The following is a 22,973-nucleotide window of genomic DNA, read 5'->3' on the forward strand; positions in this document are numbered from 1 at the left end:
TGTATGTAGAACCAATACCTGATTCATTTTGAGTGCTGGTTTTATAATAAAAGAATGGCAACACGCATAATAATCAGAAGTTCCTACAAATCACCTATGCGTGTAACATTTCATATATGAAGTTCTCCCATATGGCAGAAGGACTTGCTGTTTTTTTGGTGGGGGGAGGTTAATGAGGGCCATTTAATGTAATGCATTAAATGCATGTTTTTGGGTTATATACTACATTTCCACGTTCTTTCTTTAACAAATCAGTACATTGACATCTATTAGAAGAATACAGCATATTCGTAGGGTGTGGTATCACCAAGGATAATGTTGCAAGAATGTTTCTTTGATTTTTATTCTTGGCTTTTATTTATTTATCTATTTATTTTTAGACAGGATTTCACTCTATCATCCAGGTTGGAGTGCAGTGGTGCCATCTCAGCTCACTGCAGTCTCTACTTCCTGGGTTCAAGTGATTCTTATGCCTCAGCCTCCCAAGCAACTGGAACTACAGGCATGAGCCACCACGTCCAGCTAATTTTTGTATTTTTAATAAAGACAGGGATTCACCATGTTGGCCAGGCTAGTCTTGAACTTCTGACCTCAAGTGATCCGCCCATGTAGGCGTTCCAAAGTGCTGAGATTATATCATAAGCCACTGCTCGCAGCCAGTAACCTCGAACTTCTGAGTTTAAGTGATCTTCCTGCCTCAACCTCCTTAGTAGCTAGGACTCCAGGTGCATGCCACCACACCCAGTTAATTTTTTTTGTAGAAAGGAAGTCTCACTACATTGCCTACGCTTTTTAAATTATTTTGATTATTTAAATGTAGCTGTCCTGAAACGCATCTTTTTTCCTTCTCTGTTTACACAGATTTATGTTAACCATCATTTTCCTCTGTCTCAATTGTATGGAGGTCACAGCCAGTTTTCTTTTCCTCTTTGGGTTTTTTTTTTTCTTTTTTTTTTGTGCTTCTGATTATACGGTTGAAAACTTAGTTTTTTAATTCCAGCAATTTCCATAGGATGTTTGAACATTTGCAATTTATTCTCAATCCATTCTTTTATCTTCCATAATTTCAGAACCTCACACAATCCTTGGACATAATAGGTACTTCATAAATATCTTTTTGTTAGCTTCAACTCTCTTCCTGTTTTCAGGGAACAATTAAACCTTAACATTTTCTTCATTTATAAAACATGAAGTGAGAAAAAAAAAATAGAATACAGAAATAGAAACCATTACCAATACAGCACAAGCATAATTTGGAGGAGAGCTGTTTTTGTATAAAACTGAAATTGAGTGTACTGTGCAATTTCTTTTATAAGAGGACTCAGCGAACAAGCAGTAACATCAGAGAGTGGTAATAAGACCCCAGTTTGGATGTTAATCATCTTGCCTTTCATTTGCCACTTTCAATTTAATTAAGCAATGTACAGCACTCTAATAATAAGACTTTCATTCAGTCTTTTATCTTTGTGTTTTAAATAGATTTTTAAACAACTGCCCTTAAGAGCATAAAATTATTTTAAAAGCCTTGTGGATTTTTTGCGTTTGTTTATTTATCTAATGGAAGAAATGCAAAGTTATGGAAGAATGTGATTGGAATGTCAGGCAGGGAAGGGCAAATGTCATTTGATCATTTGTTCATTCAACAGACTTGTGCTGAGTGCTGCACACCATAGAAATAGAGAGTTCCAAGTCACAGTAACAGGACTTCAGCGAACAAAGAGCTCTGAATCTGTGACATGGCCAGAAAGGACTTCTTGGATGCTCCAAGATCACCATTTCACAGATAAGCGCCTTCAAGTTCAAATGAATTCAGTGTCTTGCTCAAGGTAGTTACAAAGTTAGAACTGGAATCCAATTCTCTTAATGCAGTTTATTATTCATTTCTGTAGAAACCCCTTTTTATATCTTAGATTTTTTTCTTTGTTCAGTAAATTGTGAGGAAATCCAAATCACTTGTAAACTGACAGCTTCACCTCAGAATAACAGAAAAACAGTATTATACTTGCTGCTTAGTAACCCTTTCTGCTCCACACCTAACCTTATTCTTACCCATAGAAACCTGTTTAATTCATAGTATACCTAGGTTATTATGGAGTTTAAGAGCCATATGGTGTTATTTTAGATGTGGGGGACTTAGGGGAGTGGAGAAAGGGAGAAAGGAAGAAAGGAAAATGTCTTTGAGGAACAATACTGTAGAGCTCCAAGTGAGGCTGTAGGATGGCATTTCCACTCTGTCGTATTTTATGATGATACCTTCTCCCACTGCCCATGCCTGGGTCTGCCCAGGTGTCACACCTCCAGGGCCCCGGTCATTTCATGCTCCATTTAGCCTTCCCTGCCCTTCATCCAGGTCACATAGAGCTTGAAAATAAAATTTCAAAATCTTAAAAGCCACTGGTAAGACTGCATTTTAATTTTTAGTTCATTTTTTTGTGGGTTCGGTTTTTGTTTGTTGGTTGGTTTGTTTTTTGAGACAGAATCTGGCTCTGTCACCCAGGCTGGAGTGCAGTGGCGTGATCTCAGCTTGCCACAACTTCCACCTCCCAGGTTCAAGCAATTCTTCTGCCTTAGCCTCCTGAGTAGCTGGGATTAAAGGCACCTGCAATCACACTAGCTAATTTTTGTAGTTTTAGTAGAGATGCCCGCCTTGGCCTCCCAAAGTGCTGGGGTAACAGGCATGAGCCACTGCATCTCGCTCTGGGTTTTTCGGTTTTTGTTTTTGTTTTAGTGGCTTTTTTTGAGGCAGAGTCTCTTCCCAGGCTGGAGTGCAGTGGCACAATCACAGTTTACTGCAGCCTCAACCCCCTGGGCTCAAGCAGTCCTCCTACCTCAGCCTCCTGAGTAGCTGGGATTACAGGCATGCACCACCATGCTTGACTAATTTGTATTTTTTGTAGTGATGGGGTTTTACCATGTTGCCCAGGCTAGTCTAGAACACCTGAGCCCAAACTATCTGCCCACCTCAGCCTTCCAAAGTGCTAGGATTATTAAGTGTGAGCCACCATGCACAGCTGAGCCTGCATTTTTAAAGCTTTCCTGTGTTACCTGGGTTTGGAGACCCCTGAAATAAGCACTGTCGCCAGAGGGGGCCTCAATCTGTGGGGTCCATCTAATCTGTGGACAGTGCTTATTCTTCTAACCTAGGATGCTTTTCCCCTGGGCCCAATTCATTTAGAAGACAGCAAATCTGATCAGATCATGCTAACATTTAGAATCCTTCAGCTTACCCTCCCTGTGAGTTAAGAATGACATTTCAGTATCCAAACATTCAAGTCATTTGATGTCTGACCCACTTAGCTTTTTGGCTTTCTGGTTTGCCACACATACCCCAAAGTTGGCCCTCTCCATGAGCATGCTTTGAAACTTGCTTTCCTCTCTTTCCAAAACGCTGCATCTCACCTATCCCCATCACAGCCCTGTCCTACTTGTCCCCAGAGATGAACTCATGCTCTCTTTAACACTGTCTTCAGTGTCTTCAGTTGATTTCCTAGATGGGCTTTCCTGTAAGGCTCTGAGTTCCTAAAGACAGAATGCCTCTTATTTGTCATTCCCTGTGCCTTGAAAAATACCTAGCATGGAGCCAATCAGCAAACATTTCTTCAGCATTGCCTGTATGTTGGGAGTTGTGCTAAGCTCTGGGGATGTAATAGTGAGTCTCTTTCCTTGTAAGCTTCAACTCATAGTGAATGCAGACACAAAATGGGGTGGGAATAGGCTAGGAAGAGGGAACACACAGAAGAAACTATAAGTATCCCACTACTGAATATATGAGAGAAAATAATATCTCAGTCCTTGTGAAACTCACATTCTAATAAGGGAAACAGACAAGCAAAGCAATGAATGTGTGCTCCCATTTAAACAAATGAAGCATCAATGACTTTCACCTTCCTCTTCCTTTCTAACAATAGAAATTCCTGAGACAAGTGGGTGTGGGGTCCGAATTAGGAGAATAAATGTCAAAATCAGAAAAGATACATTTGGGAGTTCACCCAAATGGATGAAAGAATGAGTAAGAAGCCAGACAATGGCTTTCCCAAGTTTGTGACTCAGAGCAGGAGTTTCCAGGTGGACAAGGCTGGTCAAGGGAATCAAAGACTCAGGAAACCAATTTTTAAGAGAACTGCAAAGTAAATGATATAATGGAGGTCTGGATGCATTCCGGGTACAACAGAAGATAAACATCTAGACCCTAGGAGACTTGGTCTCCCAGGCCAAGATATTTAGATTTTACCATTTAGATGAGCGTTTTTCAATTTGTGTGGCACCCATTAGTGGGTCACGAAATCAGTTCAATAGATTGCAATCAGCATTTTGAAAGAATAGAATAGGATATGTCAGTGCATTTCATGTGAAAAGGACAGCTTTTAGTGGGGAACCAATTGCTTCAGTCATATGGGCTTTCTTATAGTACATCAATCTTAATGAAACAGGTTTGAAAGCCACTGCTGCTACAGATGGGGAACCAAACTGAAGTTTAAAGCTGGGTAACAACAAGACAGCTTTTGCATTTGGAGAGATGCTGTGGTGTCAGCGAGATTAAGATTAAAAAGCCAGGCTAGACACAATGGATCACACCAGTAATCCCAACACTTTGGGAGGCCAAGGTGGGCAGATCACTTGAGACCAGGAGTATAAGACCAGAGTGGGCAACATAGTGACACTCCACCTCTACAATCAACTGATCAATCAATAACAAATTACTTTATTTTATTTTTTGTTTGGTTTTTTTTTTTTAGAGATGAGGTGGGCCAATGCACCCAGCCATAGATTATTTTATTTTTTTAAAAAAGATGGGCCGGGCGCGGTGGCTCAAGCCTGTAATCCCAGCACTTTGGGAGGCCGAGATGGGCGGATCACGAGGTCAGGAGATCGAGACCATCCTGGCTAATACGGTGAAACCCCGTCTCTACTAAAAAATACAAAAAACTAGCCGGGCGACGAGGCGGGCGCCTGTAGTCCCAGCTACTTGGGAGGCTGAGACAGGAGAATGGCGTGAACCCGGGAGGCGGAGCTTGCAGTGAGCTGAGAGCCGGCCACTGCACTCCAGCCTGGGCAGCAGAGCCAGACTCCATCTCAAAAAAAAAGAAAAAAAAAGATGACCAGGCACAGTGGCTCACACCTGTAATCCCAGCACTTTGGGAGGCCAAGGTGGGTGGACACCTTGAACCCTGAACCTGAGCTCAAGACTAACTTGGCCAAAATGGTGAAACCTCGTCTCTACTAAAATACAAAAATTAGCAGGGCATAGTGGTGCGGGCCTGTAATCCCAGCTACTTGGAGGCTGAGGTGAAAGATTCACTTGAACCCGGGAGGCAGAGGCTGCAGTGAGCCAAGATTGCGCCACTACACTCCAGCCTGGGTGACAGAGCGAGTCGCCATCTCAAAAGAAAAGAAAAGACTAAAAGGGCAATACTATTTATTTATTTATTTATTTTGAGACGGAGTCTCGCTCTGTCGCCCAGGCTGGAGTGCAGTGGCCGGATCTCAGCTCACTGCAAGCTCTGCCTCCCGGGTTTATGCCATTCTCCTGCCTCAGCCTCCCGAGTAGCTGGGACTACAGGCGCCCGCCACCTCGCCCGGCTAGTTTTTTGTATTTTTTGGTAGAGACGGGGTTTCACCATGTTAGCCAGGATGGTCTCGATCTCCTGACCTCGTGATCCGCCCGTCTCGGCCTCCCAAAGTGCTGGGATTACAGGCTTGAGCCACCGCGCCCGGCCGGGCAATACCATTTAAGGAATGGCTTTAGGAATCGAGAAGATACAAGTTGAGTATCCCTTATCCAAAATGCTTGGAACCAGAAGTATTTCAGATATGGATCTTTTTCAGATTTTGGAATACTTGCATTATAATTACTGGTTGAGCATCTTTAATCTGCAAATCCCAAAAGCTCCAGTGAGTATTTTCTTTGACCATCTTGTCCACACTCAAAGAGCTTCAGATGTTGAAGCATTTCAGATTTTGGATTTTCAGATTTACGATGCTCAACCTGTACTTGGATGGAGAAAAGGATATAGTCTTGAGAACTAAATGTAGATTTGATGATCGGTTCCTCCTTTCCATTCCCAAAACTACTGTTTTTGTTTGGCCCTTATCATTTCTTTTCTAATCCATTCCTGACTCTCATCTAGCTCCTTTGGTCTTGACCATCTTAAATCCATCCTTCATACTGCATTGAAAAACACATTTGAGGCTGGGTGCAGTGGCTCACGCCTATAATCCTAGCACTTTGGGAGGCCAAGGCAGGTGGATCACCTGGGGTCAGGAGTTCAAGATCAAGATAACATGGTGAAACCCCATCTCTATTAAAAATACAAAAAATTATCCAGGCATGGTGGCGGGCACCTGTAATCTCAGCTACTTGGGAGGCTGAGGCAGGAGAATCTCTTGAACCCGGGAGGCAGAGGTTGTAGTGAGCAGAGATCACACCACTGCACTCCAGTCTGGGTAACACAGTGAGACTCTGTTTCAAAAAAATTAAAAAAAAAAAAGAAAAAGAAAAATGCATTTGACCATCCTACTCTCCTGCTTAAAATACTTCAGTGAGCTGGGTGCAGGGGCTCATGTTTGTAACCTCAGTTCTTAATAAGGCTAAGGCAGGAGAATAACTGGAGCCCAGGAGGTCAAGACCAGCCTGGGTAACATAGCGAGACCCCATCCCTAAATAGTAAGTAAATAAATAAATAAAAATAAATACTTCAGTGACCCCTCATTGCCCCATGACCTAAACTTTCTATCCAGCTTTAGTTCTTGCCTCTCCTTTTTGGAGCTTGTTTTCTACTCATCTCAACAGATTCTTGCCTCTGTATTTTGGCTTCTGCCATCCCCTCAATTAGAAATATCTTTCTCATTTTTCTTCACCTGGCTTCCTTTAACTCAGCTTTTAAGATTCAATTTAACCATCACTTCCACCAGAAAGCCTTCCCTGATTTTTCCTGACTGGACCAAGTACCCTCCATCTTTTCTCCAATGACCTTTTGTATAAAACTCTTCCCATGGAATGAAGCCATAACTACAATAGCAAATACTTACAAAGGATTCACCTGATGTCAAGCACTGGGTTTACCTGCAGCATCTCATTTAGTCCTCACAAAACCCTAGTGAAGTAGCCATAATTATTATATCCATTTTACAAGGGCAGAAACTGAGCTCTGGGGAGGGTAGACATGCTATGATAAACCACAATCTCATGTATCAGCCCTTCTGAAATGCAAGCATCCTCTCTCAATGGTCAACATTAAATTTCTTTGTGTCTCAACCACATAATGCCAGGCAAATAGTTGTTGAACCTTTGTGAAAGCTTTTACATGCTGCAGGGTATATGCAAATGAAGTAAGCACAGAGAAATGTCTATTGGATTTGGCAATGAGGTTTATTGGCATCTTTGCACACACTTCATTTTATGAAATGAGACTTTTATTATTATGTTATTCGCTTTAGTCCTTGAAAATATTAAGCAATCCATAAATACTATTTAATGAACAAATTGCAATGGGTTGAGGAGAAAATGTGAGATGAGGAAATGGAGATTATTTTTTCATGAAGCTCAGCTAAGAGAGAAGAGTTGGGTGGTAGTGAAAGGTGGCTGCGGGAAAAAGGAAGAGTTTGTGGGTGTAAAGAGGATGTTTTGCTTGCAGTCTGTTCGCTAGCTTTTAGAGATATTGCAAGAACAAGGTGTTTAATATGCTGAGAGACAGTAGCCTAGAGAGAGAGAGACAGTAAAAAAAAAAAAAAAAAACGACAACACTGGAATGAGGCCAGGCGCAGTGGCTCACACCTGTAATCCCAGCACTCTGAGAGGCCAAGGTGGGCAGATAACCTGAGGTCAGAAGTTTGAGACCAGCCTGGTCAACATGGTGAAACCCTATTTCTATTAAAAATATTAAAAAAAAAAAAAAAAATTAGCTGGGCACGGTGGTGCATGCTTGTGATCCCAGCTACTCAGGAGGCTGAGGCAGGACAATTCCTTGAACCCAGGAAGGGGAGGTTGCAGTGAGCTGAGATCACGCTACTGCACTCCAGCCTGGGCAACAGAGCAAGAGTCCGTCTCTAGGGAAAAAAAAAAAAAAGGCTGGGTGAGGTGGCTCACGCCTGTAATCCCAGCACTTTGGGAGGTCGAGGTAGGCAGACTGCCTGAGGTCAGGAGTTCGAGACCAGCCTGGCCAACATGGTGAAATCCTGCCTCTACTAAAAATACAAAACGTAGCTGGGCGTGGTGGTGTGTGCCTGTAGTCCCGGCTACTTGGGAGGCTGAGGCAGGAGAATTGCTTGAACCTGGGAGGTGGAGGTTGCAGTGAGCCAAGATCACACCACTGCACTCCAGCCTGGACAACAGAGCAAGACTCCATCTCAAAAAACCAAACAAACAAAAAAACACTGGGATGAGAACTTATGTGAATACAAAGAAGGAAACAACAGATACTGGGGTCTACTGGAGGGTGAAGAGTGGGAAGAGGGAGAAGAGCACAAAAGATAAGTATTGGGTACTAGGCTTAATTCCTGGGTGATGAAATAATCTGTACAACAAATCCCTGTGTAATGAGCTTACCTGTGTAACAAACCTTCACATGTACCTTCAAACCTAAAATAAACAAACAACAAAAAAAAACACACTGGAAAAGGGGATTTCTTGGAGGAAAGAGAGGAGGAAGTTTCCAAAGCTCAGTGGATTCGCTCTGGACAGGATGGCCAGGTTCTTCCCCACTAATTAGACCAGCATTTCTATTTTCTCTGAGTCTTAATTTCCAAAAGCAAATAACTACACTGTCCTGTAGAGCTAGTACCTAAAATAGTTTTCCTACTTTTTTTTAAAAAATAACTTTTTATGTCTAAAAAAAGTGTATATATCGAGGAAAGACTAATTCAAACAAAATTTTGAATTTTGTTTGAATTAGTCCCACTTTTTTTTTTTTTGAGACAGAGTTTGACTCTGCAGACTGGAGTCTAGTGGTGCAATCTCATCTCACTGCAACCTCCGCCACCTAGGTTCAAGTGATTCTCCTGCCTCAGCCTCCCAAGTAGCTGGAATTACAGGCATGTGCCACTGTACCTGGCTAATTTTTGTATTTTCAGTAGAGATGGGGTTTCACTATATATTGGCCAGGCTGGTCTCGAACTCCTGACCTTAGGTGATCTGCCTGCCTTGGCCCCCCAAAGCACTGGGACGACAGGCATGAGCCACCGCACATGGCCGAGTCCCAAAATTTAAAGAAATGAGAAAAACTTCACCTCTATTTCCAAAGAAAAACTTATGTTGATGAATTCCTACACTCTATCCATTTAACACTTGACAGTGTAGGGTGAGGTGGGGAGGGACAGGGTGGGGTGGATTCCTCAATGGGGAGGATGAGGAAGGAGACTTTACACTTACTGAGCTAGAAGAACAGGCAAATACTGTCCTCTGAAGAGACAGAGCTGGGGTGCTGCCAGCTGTGAGAGGCAACATTAAATAGTGTACACGGATGCATCGCCTCTCTGTTTTCCCTCTTCGCCGGAGTCCTCCCCACCACTCCATCCTCCGGACTAGGCCTGGAGACTGAGAATCTGGAAAAGGATGCAACTAGGTCAAGGTCAAAGGAAAGGACTGGGATATCCCAAGGACAACAGCATAGAAAGTCAGGGAATTCCAAAAGCCACTCCATCTTCTCAGGGTGCCTGCTCCGGGATAGGTCTTGCAGTGTTAAAGATAAATATTTAAATAGAAAATGCGTATTACCTTGATAGAGGATGTTAGCAAAACTTGTTGAGATCTATAAGTAAATATAAAAAGCAATCAAGATATTCTTATTTTTAATACCTAGTTTATTTGTAAGACCATATACTAGCCTCTGGGAATTTTTTTTTTTTCCTAAGGCCTAAGAAGCCATTCTCAACACTTATGATCCAGTTGGAAAGATAACATAGGCTTAATATCAAGACCAGTTAGCATAAAAGTCCTGTTGTTTTATACAAGCAATAAACACTACAAACACTAGAGAAAAGACAGGAATAGTCCTGGTGCAGTGGTTCACACCTGTAATCCCAACACTTTGGGAGGCCGAGGCGGGCAGATCACCTGAGGTCGGGAGTTCAAGATCAGTCTGACCAACATGGAGAAACCCTGTCTCTACTAAAAATACAAAACTAGTCAGATGTGGTGGCACATATCTGTAATCCCAGCTACTCGGGAGGCTGAGGCAGGAGAATCACTTGAACCCAGGAGGCGGAGGTTGCAGTGAGCTGAGATCGCGCCATTGCACTCCAGCCTGGGCAACAAGAGTGAAACTCTGTCTCAAAAAAAACAAAACAAAACAGAAAAGACAGCTACATGATGACGACACATAGCCGGGGTGAAGAAATCTGATTAATATTACTGAATATTACAGCACTGTTATATTTTAGCAGACATGCTATGAAGCAGCTTCAGGCTCCAGTGTCAGTGTAAGATGAATTTGCTTCCAGGAGCCTTCTCCTAAATTACACTCATGCCATAACTAAACTGCTAGCACGCAGCCTCTGGAAGAGGCATAGGCATGCAGATCTCTCGCTTTCTCTCTCTTTTTTTTTTCCGAGACAGAGTCTCACCCAGGCTGGAGTGCAGTGGCACGATCTTGGCTCACTGCCACCTTCGGCTCCCAGGTTCACACAATTCTGCCTCAGCCTCCTTAGTAGCTGGGATTACAGGTGCACACCACCATGGTGGCTAATTTTTGTGTTTTCAGTAGAGATGGGGTTTCACCATGTTGGCCAGCCTGGTCCTCAAATGATTCACCTGCCTCGGCCTCCCAATGTGTTGGGATTATAGGCGTGAACCACCTTGCCTGGCCTCCCTTTTTATAATCTATTGAATTATCCAAGTAATTTCACTAGAAAACTGGGCTGACTCTATCGAAATTGAAAGTTATTAAGGCATCAAGTAAGCAAAGTCTGTTCTCTATAATTAAAAAATATATATCTCTTTGAAAATTACAGAAGTTACGTCCAACTTCAAGTTCTCTTGGCATTTTAAGAGTCAGCTCTTCCCCCTGAAAGGACAGGGGCCAGTGAGAGCAGTTGTTGCCATCTGAGTTCACACCTAAGTACCTAAACACTCTTTAATTTTCCTGTGTCGGTTGATATCATTATCAGCTAAACTATTTTAAATTAATAGTAATATCTGTTTGCTCTTAGATAATAGGAAAAAACCACAAGTGGAAAATCCCTAGAAGCCAGCCAATCTCTTTAATCACATCTGGCAATTTTCTAGAGTGAGGGATTATTGCTTTTGGATGGCTTTTTTTTTTTTTTTTTCAAATAAAGACATTAATAAAACCAAGGTGGACTGGATTTAGCAAAGAATTTGGTTGAATATTTTGTTTACCCACTGTTCACTCAGAGTTTCTGTCTAGTTAAATGAAGAGCCTTACTGGTTCACACCGGTATCTGTAGAGCTGGTTGCTTCTAAAAGTCTGGTGTGGTTTGGAGAGCAGTCTCCTATAAACCCCAAGTGAGGAAATTTTTTTTTTTTGAAACGGAGTCTGACTCTGTCGCCCAGGCTGGAGTGCAGTGACGCGATCTTAGCTCACTGCAAGCTCCGCCTCCCGGGTTCACGTCATTCTCCTGCCTCAGGCTCCAGAGTATCTGGGACTACGGGCGCCCGCCACCACGCCCGGCTAATTTTTTGTATTTTTAGTAGAGGCGGGTTTCACCGTGTTATCCAGGATGGTCTCGATCTTCTGACCTCGTGATCCGCCCGCCTTGGCCTCCCAAAGTGCTGGCATTACAGGCATGAGCCACTGCGCCCAGCCTGGGAATTTTTGATTTATTCAGGATAAGGAGGATGTCTCACCCCGTCTATGTTTGTTTACAATGCTATTCACAAACAGTTGTGTAGCTCTGAATAAAACTGGGGCCCAGGTGACCCAGGAGGTCCGGGAGCCCCGGCTGCCGCTCACATCCGGGCATTTATGTTTCGCGCACACACAGCTGCGGCAGCTCTCCTCCAGCCACTGTTACTGGTCTCTGCGGGGCTCCCAAAGCCACTCAAAGTCAGCTACTCCCTCCAGCAAAGCAGTCCGCCGCCTGAGGAAACACAATGGGCCAGTTGTAGCTTGAATTCCCCGAGGGGCCATGGAAGAGTTTCTCTACTCAGCAGTTTTGAAAGGCACCTTGCCTAACTCCTGTGCACTCGTCCAGCCTCTCTCGAGAGAGCAAGCAAACATCGTAAACTCTGTCCTTGATTGGGCCTGTAAAAATCACCTCTGAGGCTGCAAAGCTGGTGAAAAGTGTCAAGGAGTCACAAAGAAGGTACACATTGAAACCAGTATAAGGACTAAGCCAATGGAGATAAAACATTTCAAGACAAAGCTTGCAATAAAATTCAGCAACAGTCCTGTAAGAAACGTGTTGCTGAATTCATTTTTGTAAGTAACACTTTTTCTTTAATGCTTCTGGGGAAAGGGAATATTTCTCCATATCCCTTGCTACATTCTCTGTGGACAGAGAGGGAGTATCCGATAGTATCCTGGCTTATACTGTTTAAAATTGATCCCTCCACTGGCAATGATCCTGATCATCCATATGCTTTATTTTCCTTCTTACTTATTACAGTTTACTTATTTTATTAAATAAATAATATGTCCCTTTAATAATTTTATTCTCACCAGGTGTAGTGGTTTACGTCTGTAATCCCAGAGCCTTGGGAGACCAAGGCAGCAAGATCACTTGAGGCCAGGAGTTCAAGGGCAGCTTGGGCAACATAATGAGACACCATCTCTCCAAAAAAAAAAGTAGTCGAACGTGGTGACGCGCATCTGTAGTCCCAGCTACTTGGGAGGCTGAGATGACAGGATAGCTTGAGCCTAGGAGCTCTTGGCTGAAGTAAGCTATGATCATGCCACAGCCCTCCAACCTAGGCAATAGAGTGAGACTGTATCTCTATAAAAAAAACCAAACAAACAAAAAAAGTCACTATGAATATATTCAGACTGTAACATATTAAAAAAAGAAAAAAATAAAAATAAAAAGCAAAAAGAAGTAAAAATAACATGAAAAAAGAATATTAAAAAAAAATTTATTATGTTGGCCATAACTCAAACTCAAGAGCACAGGTGTTTGGGGGTTCAGGAGAGATACACATTTCAAGATACAAAGATTCTTAATCAGTTCAGGCATACAACTTATAAATATATTTGAATAGATTTATCATCTGTTTAAATCCTGTTCACAGTAACCCCAAAGTTAAATCTACTTGGCAACAGAGACATTGAAAGTAAGCCAGAGTAAAAAGACTGATTTTAAACTATGGATGTTGGAAACAAAGCAGGAACAGTTACCAGACTTCAAGCCCAAAATTGTCTGAATAAGAATAATAAAAAACATTATCCATCTCTAACAAAATTGAATACTTTTTAGGTTGATCAAAAACACATTTAGTACTTTTATAATCAAAGTTTTGCAGTAGTGTATATGGGCCGGATTCAGTGGCTCATGCCTGTAATCCCAACACTTTGGGAGGCGGGAGGATTGCTTGAGCCTGGGAGTTTGAGACCAGCCTGTGCAACTTAGTGAGACCTCATCTCTACAAAAAAAAAAAAAGCTAGTGTGATGGTAGGAGCCTGTGGTCTCAGCTACTCCAGAGGCTGAGGTGAGAGGATTGCTTGAGCCCAGCAGTTTGAGGCTGCAGTGGGCCATGATTAGGCCACTGCATTCTAGCCTGGGTGACAGAGGAAGATCCTGTCTCAACAACAATAACAGTGAATATGTATTTGCTTAGCAATGGATTAGATTGTAAACTATGAGATTAGTATTTTCCCTTGTAAGGATAACTAGCAATTCACCTTAGAAATGTGTGAACTAAATTTCTGTCACCATAATCATAATAATAGGGGTCAAAGTAAAATAATCACTATCTATTGGGCACCAAACATGTGCCAGGCAAAATACTTGAACTTTGTAAAACGTGGTAGCATTTTCACAGCTTGGGAGGAAATATTATTACCTGAATCTTACAAATGAGGAGACAGGCCAGGCACAGTGACTTATAGCCGTGATCCCAACACTTTAAGAGGCAAAAGGATCTTTTTCTTTAAAAAAAAGAAAGTGATTTTTTTCATAGAGACAAAGTCTCGCTATATTGCTCAGGCTGGTCTCAAACTCCTGGGCTAAAGCAATCCTCCTGCCTCGGCCTCCCAAAGTGCTATTTAGACATAAACCATCTCTCCTGGCCAGGATAATTATTTTTGTTTGTTTTTGGGTTTTGAGGTTTTTTGCTGTTTTTGTTTTTGTTTTTTTGGTGACAGTCTCACTCTGTCGCCCAGGCTGGAGTGCAGCAGGGCGATCTCAGCTCACTGCAACCTCCACTTCCCAGGTTCAAGCGATTCTACCAAGCAGCTGAGATCATAGGTGTGCACCACCAGGCCTGGCTAATTTTTGTGTTTTTAGTAGAGATTGGGTTTCACCATGTTGGCCCGGCTGGTCCAGGAGGATCTTTTAACACCAAGACCAGCCTGGACAACATAGTGAAACCTCCCTATCTCTAAAAAGAAAAAATTCTAACCCCACTGGAAGCAGGAAGAAAAAGAAAAGAAAAAAAAAAAATGTGGAGACAGACTCAGCAAGATAAATGACCAGCCATGTAATGCATACTCTAGGAAAGAGACTGAACAGCACTGCCCAATTCTAATTGTGTTAAGTTTGAAAGATAGAGAGGTTGTGAGACTGAGTTCTCCTTTCAGTCTCACTGAATTTCCCACCAAATCCCCATTAAGCATCAAAGGGAGTCAAACGTATTTGGTTTTTTCTTTCCTTTTGCATATTGCAGGTACGAAGATGGATCAAGAGCCCAGTGGTCAGTGTGGACAAGCATCAGAGTCCCAGACTGAAGTACACTGGCTCCTCGATGGTGCACATCCCTCCAGAGGAGCCAGACTTTGAGCCTCCCTTGTGTCAAACATGCCTGGGTGAACATGCTTTCCAAGGAGGGGTTCTCCCTCAGGAGAAGGAGTCGTGTTCATGGGAAACCCAATCTGGGTGTGAAGTAAGTTCATGTTCGCTCTGGATCTATTCTCCTGGAAAAATTCTGGGCCTTTGTTTTTCTTGTATTTCTGCCATAGTATACCCCAAAACTAATTTTTAATGCACATTTATAAAGCTTCTGAGGAGGACCCAGAATTGTGGTCTTTGTTAGCTCATTATATTATTATTTTTTAATAGGCTTTATATTTTAGGGCAGTTTTAGGTTCACAGCAACACTGAGCAGAAGGTACAGAGATCACCCATATACCCTTGTCCCCATGCACGTATAACCTACTTTACCATCAACATTCCCTAGCAGAATGGCACATTTGTTATAACTAAGGAACCTACCTTGACATGTCATTATCACCCAAGTCCTTAATTCATGTTAGAGTTCACTCTTGTTGTTATACATTCTATGAGTTTGGACTAATGTATAATAACATGCATCCACCATTACAGTATCATACAGTTAAGTTTCGCTGCCCAAAAAATCCTCTGTCCTCCACTATTCATCCCCTCCTTACCCTGAACTCTAGCAACCACTGATCTTTTTACTGTTTCCATAGATTTGCCTTTTCCAGAATGTCATTTAGCTGCATCATGCAGTATGTTGTATTAATTTTTTATGCTGGTCCAAGACCGATACAGCAATGTGTTGGTAAACTGGCAATTCCTCAGAAGTGGTTTGATCACACAGAAGATCAAGTCTTAGATGATACAATGATTGTAATAGTCATCTACAGGTTTGTAGCTTCCATTGAAATATTTAGTTCAACATGATTTGATCCATTTACAGAGCACTATATATAATTTTCATTATTTTTCTCAAGCTCATATATACTCGTATTTTTACTAAGATTTATGTTTCCCTGCTACTCCAAGAGTTGTTTTTTAAAAATTTTGGTAATCTAAGAAAACCAGATAACTGATTCATCTTGCAGTTTCGCAGTTTCTAAGATTTTAAAAATTTAAGGTTAAATTTTTAACTTATAACTTAATTAGGCCCATATTTATTTTGATTTTTAAAACCATTATATAAAATGCTTATATTATTTTTACCATCATACTGACACAAAAATACAACATTTAGAAGATAGAACATGTTATTACAAAGTACAGTTAATTGTAAGTGATCTTCCAAGTCAGTGCATCATAAAATGATAAATGTTAATAACCGCTCACCCTTTTTTTTTTTTAGCAAGGTAAGCATTTTCCAGAAATAAAAGAATCATTTTAGCTGCTAAAAGAAAAGACTGAAGACATTGAATCTGAGTTCCTTTTCACTCTGGGTTATCATGCAATGTCTCTGAATCTGTTTCATATTTATTTGTTTACTTTCTTTCTTTTTTTTTTTTTTTGAGTTTCACTCTTGTTGCCCAAGCTGGAGTGCAATGGCGCAATCTCGGCACACTGCAACCTCCGCTTCCTGAGTTCAAGTAATTCTTCTGCCTCAGCCTCCCGAGTAGCTGGGATTACAGGCACCCAACACCACGCCTGGCTAATTTTTGTATTTTTAGTAGAAACAGGGTTTCTCTATGTTGGTCAGGCTGGTCTCAAACTCCCGACATCAGATGATCCACCTGCCTTGGCTTCCCAAAGTGCTGGGGTTGCAGGCTTGAGCCACTGCACCGGCCCTTTTTTTTTTTTTTGGACAGAGTCATGCTCTGTAACCCTGACTTGAGTGCAGTAGTGCAATCATAACTCACTGTTACCTCAAACTCTTAGTTTCAAGTGATCCTCCCACCTCAACCCTGCCCCCCTGCCCCCACCCCAAGTAAATGAGACCACAGGCACACACCAACAAACCTGGCTAATTTTTTTAAAAAAAATTGTAGAAACAGGGTCTTGTTAGACTGACCAGGCTGGTCTTGAACTCCTGGCCTCAAGTGATCCTCCCAAAATGCTGGGATTATAGGTATCAGCCACCATGCCCAGCTTGTCTACTTTCTAGGGTTATTGGAAAAATCAAATGAGACAGATATGAAATGTTTCATAATCTATAGAATGCCATGCAAATATAAATCATTATTGCTCATGTTTGCTGATTTACATGTTAGTTAAGCCTGTGAGTCTGTAACACTATATTAGACTTCCATAATTGGGTTAGCACTTTGCTGATCCATGAACATTTGTCATGGTCCTTTTGCTTTTTAGCCCGATGCTGGTTCGACTCTAGGTTTGTCTTGAAAAACAATAAAGATGCTAAATGCAAGAGCATCTATTTATTGCTCCTGATGCAAGGGTTAAAGTCAACTTTTTATCTAAAGGGCCAGATAATAAATATTTTAGCCTTTGCCTAAAATACAGTCTCTAACTTCTATTTAGCTCTGCCCTTGTAAGGAAAGCAGCCGTAGATAATATGTAAATGAATGGACACAGCTCTCCCAGGCTGGAGCGCAGTGGCAGGATCTCAGCTCGCTGCAACCTCCACCTCCCAGGTTCAAGCGACTCTCCTGTCTCAGCTTCTCAGCCTCCTGAGTAGCTGAGATTACAGGCATCTGACACCACACCCGACTAATTTTGTTTTGTTTTGTTTTGTTTTTAGTAGAGATGGGGTTTCACCATGTTGGCCAGTCTGGTCTTGAATTCCGGACCTCAAGTGATCTGCCTGCCTCACCCTCCCAAAATGCTGGTATTACAGGTCTGAGCCATTGCATCCAGCCTGAATTTGCCAATTTCTTAAGACTCTAAAGAACTATTTATGACTTAGAAGCAGAGAGAGTGTTCTACATATCCTATACAGAGCACACCTGCCTAGTGCTAAATGTTTACTTGAGGGCCTACTCTATGTCCCATCTGGTAGGAGCTGGGTTTAGATCAATGCACAGTGAAATTCCACACAAAAGGAAACAATAAACAAAGAGCTGGAAGGAATTTAAAGCAACATTGTGATTTAACCTTTTCCTTTATCTCAGATAGCAGGTAAATCATTCTCCACTTTGCAATCGAGTACCTGGTTCTCAGACTTCGCTGGTTTTTTCCTAAGGTTATCACAAATCAAAATGACACATACTTTATTTTACTATTGTTTTTTTGAGACAAGATTTTGCTCTGCTGCCCAGGCTGGAGTGCAGTGGCGCAATCACAGCTCACTGCAGCCTCGACCTCCAGGACTCAAGCAGTGCTCCCACCTCAGCCTCCCAAGTAGCTGGGACTACACGCCCCGTGCACCACCATGCCCAACTTATTTTATTTTATTTAATTTTATTTTATTGAGATGGGTTGGTATCAAACTTCTGGGCTCAGGGGATCTGCCCCTCCTTGGGTGTTGGGATTACAGGTCTAAGCCTTTTTATTTATTTTATTTTATTTTATTTTATTTTATTTTAGAGATGGAGTCTCGCCCTGTCACCCAGGCTGGAAAGTGCAGTGGCGCGATCTTGGCTCACTAGAACCTCGGCCTCCTGGGTTCAAGTGATTCTCCTGCCTCAGCCTCCCAAATAACTGGGATTACAGGCACCCACCATCAAGTTTGGCTAATTTTTGTATTTTTAGCAGAGACAGAGTTTCACCATGTTGGCAAGGCTATTCTTGAACTCCTGACCTCAGGTGATCCGCCTACCTCAGCCTCGCAAAGTGCTGGGATTACAGGTGTGAGCCACCGTGCCAGGCGAGTTTTTTTTTTTCTTTTAATCATTAAAATATGCATCAGCAGGACACAGTGGCTCATGCCTGTAATCCCAGGGAAGCCAAGGGGGGTTGGATGGCTTGAACCCAGGAGTTCCAGACCAACTTGTATCTATAAATAAATAAAATAAAATTAGCTGGGCATGGTGGTGGACACCTGTGTTCCTAGCTACTTGGGAGGCTGAGGTAGGAGCATTGCTTAAGCCCAGGAAGGAGGAGGGTGCAGTGAACCAAGATGGCACCACAGCACTCCAACCTGGGTAACAGAGCCAGACCCTGTCTCAAAAAAAAAACCAAAAATCTATATTTTGTGTTTTCATAGGGATTAAACGATGAAATGATGAAGTAAATCATTGAAAAGGCAACTCTGTCCTTTTAGAAAGTCCTTTTAGAAAGAAAAGAAACTCTGTCCTTTTAGAAGTTGCATGGTGAGAAGATGGAGAGGCTGTGAGATGCAGAAGCCGATAGCAAAGACCTCAGGTTGTTCTCCTGACATCTCCTGATGTAGATTATTTTAGGCAAATCATTAATTCATTTCTCCTGCTCAGTGTTCTCTCCTATAAAAATTGAGGTAATATGTGCTCGCCGTCAGGTTTCTTTCCAGTAGTTTTTTAGTAGTTGGTTGATGAGATTGTTTTTAAAAAATCTTTTGTAAACGTAAATGTATGTGCATGTGCTGGAGTCAGGTGACCCATATTCTTGTGCCAGCTCTGCCACAGGTCAATGGCTGAATGCAGGCAAGCCACAAAACCTCTCAGACATCATAGGATAGGGCTCAGCTAGTTAACCCTGGAGCCCTTTTCTGTCTGAGATACTGTGGTTGGCATTTAATGACCTATAAAGTGAAAATAAACAAGAGTAAAAGGGGGATAAAGGGAAAAGTAAAATCAAATCAAACTCTGTGTTCTATGTGTAAAGATAAAATACAGAAAACAAGGTGAGAATGTTTTAAATAAAATAAGACAAATAAAGTGCAAGTCTTTTATGAATTAATTGTGGAGTTTTTGTTGTTGTTGTTGTTTTGTTTTGTTTGTTGGTTTTTTTTTTTTGAGAAGTTTCGCTGTTGTTGCCCAGGCTGGAATGCGATGGTGCGATCTCGGCTCACCGCAACCTCTGCCTCTTGGGTTCAAGTGATTCTCCTGCCTCAGCCTCCCAAACAGCTGGCATTACAGGCATGTGCCACCATGCCTGGACCGGGTTTCTCCATGTTGGTCAGGCTGGTCTCGAACTCCCGACCTCAGGTGATCCACCTGCCTTGGCGTCCCAAAGTGCTGGGATTACAGGCATGAGCCATTGCGCCCGGCCAAGTCTACAGCACCCAGTATTCCCAGGCGGTCTTCCATCCAAGTACCAACCAGGTCAGAGCCTGCTTAGCTTCCGAGATCCGGCACGTTCAGGGTGGTATGGCCGTAGACATGGGCCATGAGTTGTTTTGTTGTTGTTGTTGTTGTTGTTGCTGTTTTCAACTTTAAAACTAGCACATTATAAATGCTGTGTTTAATGGTCACAAATTGCTAAGAGTTACATTGCACTTAGTTTGTGCCAGGCCTTGCCAGTAGCCCAGTTAGTGGCCTTTAAACATGTTTTGCCCATGGAAGAAACAAGGGTATTCATACTGCCAATGAATCTCCCAGAAGAACAGCAATATTGTGATGTCCCGAGGGGTGTTGTCTGAAATGGACTGCTTATAAATTAAACAGATCTTCCTGGGAAGGAGATGGGAAAGATGATAACTTAGAGCTGTGTGAGCTGTTACTAAATAATGTATGCTAGGGGAACACAAGTCATAGTATTCAGGCTGAAACCAACTTGTAGGCCACAAAGAGATGGAGACCAAAAGTAGTTTTTCGAGAGGTGCATGCTGACTAAACGTATTCAGACTCTATTCTGTATTGTATCTCTGATAGCACCTTTAATATCTAGATCAACCAAGCTGGAAGGAAAGGAAAGGAATGTTTTAAGTGGAGGCAGAGATGGAAATCTAGTGTTAAGGAAAACATAAGATCGTATCAAGATGGCAGCCTGACCATGTAATGGCATCTCTACTTTCTGCCTTAAATCACACACACACACACACACACACAAACACACAATTTAGCTTATAATTGTGCTAGAAGACAAAGTACGCCATTGTGTAAATAATGGATAATTAAGTATCTCTGAAAAAGAGAAGGCGGGTAGGATGATCAGGTTGATGTGGAAACCATAGTCCAAAATGATCATAGCAAAAGCTAGGGACATTGCAAACTATGTTTGTAAAAGGATTTGGCAATTTGGAAAATAATGATATTCCAGGTAAAGTCTAATACAAGGAAAGTAGTTTTAGCAATATAAATATCAGACAAAATACAAAAAAAAAAAAAAAAAAAAAATTGGAAAGGACCAAAGAGGAATATTTCATGTTGATGAAAAACATCTACCAAGAATAGAAAACATTCACAAATCTTTATGCCCTTAACATAACATGGAAATATTTAAAGAAATAACTAACAGAAATAGAAAGAAAAATGGGCAAATTCATGTCAGAGAGGGACATATTTCTCATACTTCCTAGTAATAGCCAACTCAAGAAGACTGAAGGCAGGGCACGGTGGCTCATGCCTGTAATCCCAGCACTTTTGGAGGTCGAGGAGGGTGGATCACCTGAGGTCAGGAGTTCAAGACCAACCTGGCCAACATGGTAAAACCCTGTCTCTACTAGAAATACAAAAATTATCTGGGCGTGGTGGCAGGCGCCTGTAATCCCAGCTACTTGGAAGACTGAGGCAGGAGAATCGCTTGAACCTGGGAGGTGGAGGTTGTAGTGACCCGAGATCATGCCATTGTACTCCAGCCTAGACGACAAGAGCAAGGCTCCATCTTAAAAAAAAAAAAAAAAAAAAAAAAAAAATCTCTTGCCTTTGTTTGTTTTTGAGACAGAGTCTCATTCTGTCGGCCAGGCTGGAGTGCAGTAACATGATGTTGGCTCACTGCAACTTGAACTCCTGGCCTCAAGTGATCCACCCACCTCAGCCTCCCAAAGTGCTGGGATTACAGGCATGAACCACTGAGGCTGGCTGGGAATCTCTTACCTTTTAATTTAGCAAATCCATGTCTCCACATCTACCCCAGATAAATACTTGCTAATGTAATAACTGAGATAGGTAGAATAATATCCATTGCAGTGTTGGAAATGGTGAAAAAATGGAAACATCAGGAGATAACAAAATTATAAACTTGTAGAGAGTTATTAATTATGACATATCCATACCATAGAACACTATGCAGTGATTAAAAAAATGAGATGTGTGTATGTTGACATATCCCAAGGTATATCACTCTAGAAAAGCAAGTTGAACATGTGTATACCATTACCACATTTTTTTAACTTTCTATTTCTTTCTTCTTGTCTGTATATATGTGTGTTTATCTATGAGTGTGAGTATATTTGTGTGGATAAATGTAAATTAGAAGACCTAGAAGTATATATATCAGAGGACAATGGTGATTACCACCTTCCAGGAATTAGAATTGGCCAGTGATTAGGTGGAGGAGATGAGTCAAGGAGGACATTAGTTTGTTTATGTTGTTTAAATGTTTCAATACCATATTAATCTATTACTTGTGGGTTTGGGGAAAACACCACACCCACCAGGAGCCTCACTTGTAGAAAGTGAATAGGTAGAACTCCACCCTGTTGATAGGAAGCCAGGCAGCATCACAAATAGGATTTTGCACCATGAGACCATTCCATTGCTACAAATAAAGGCACTTGAGGGAAATGGAAAACACACAATATTTATGCTCCCACAGCACTTTGATTGTACTTCTGCCTGTCAATCAAGTTTGCTCTGCCCTGTGTGATATGTTTGTGCATGTCCATGTATTCTCTAAGTTCCTTGCAGTTGTGAATCTAATGTGTTCATTTTCTTATCTCCTCCCAGGACCTTGCATACATGTGCTAAAGTTAGTGTGCTTTTTCCTTTTTGCCTTTATTAGCTAAAATTGACACTTTGTTAATGCAATTTTTTTTTTTTTAACATGAAAAGGAGAGACTAGGACAGAAAACTCTACAGCCCATGCTGGCTGTAAATCACGTACATTCCAGAGGCACTGCGTGCCAGGGACTGATTCTTATTAAGTTTGCCCTCTCATATGGGATACATTTGGCTGAGCAAGGATTTCCTCAGAGTCTGCTGTCTGTCTTTCAATTGAAGGCAGCTTGAAAGGTGCTTAGTCAGCGACCAAATGCTGAAGCCAAGGCACTGTGTGCTGTTTTAAAGGCCTAGTGAAGCCAGAGTCCTCTGGAAGGATCCATGGGATTTGAAGTTATTAGCCACGTTACCACAAACAGCAGAATTAACACTGAGTTGTTGACATGATTAAATATAAGG

At 41.8% G+C, this 22,973-nt stretch overlaps 1 protein-coding gene across 1 annotated transcript in view; it reads left to right on the top strand.

Moving 5' to 3' along the window:
• LOC117097409 overlaps positions 1 to 22,973 on the top strand; it is a 110,351-nt gene that overhangs the window by 40,513 nt on the left and 46,865 nt on the right. Inside the window, exon 2 of the mRNA XM_033235259.1 lies at positions 14,777 to 14,992. Within this exon, the coding sequence (XP_033091150.1) occupies positions 14,777 to 14,992 (216 nt within the window). The remainder of the gene's footprint in view (positions 1 to 14,776; positions 14,993 to 22,973) is intronic.

This window comes from Trachypithecus francoisi, unplaced genomic scaffold (genome assembly GCF_009764315.1).
Source record: "Trachypithecus francoisi isolate TF-2019V2 unplaced genomic scaffold, Tfra_2.0 Lachesis_group15, whole genome shotgun sequence".
Taxonomy (NCBI): domain Eukaryota; kingdom Metazoa; phylum Chordata; class Mammalia; order Primates; family Cercopithecidae; genus Trachypithecus; species Trachypithecus francoisi.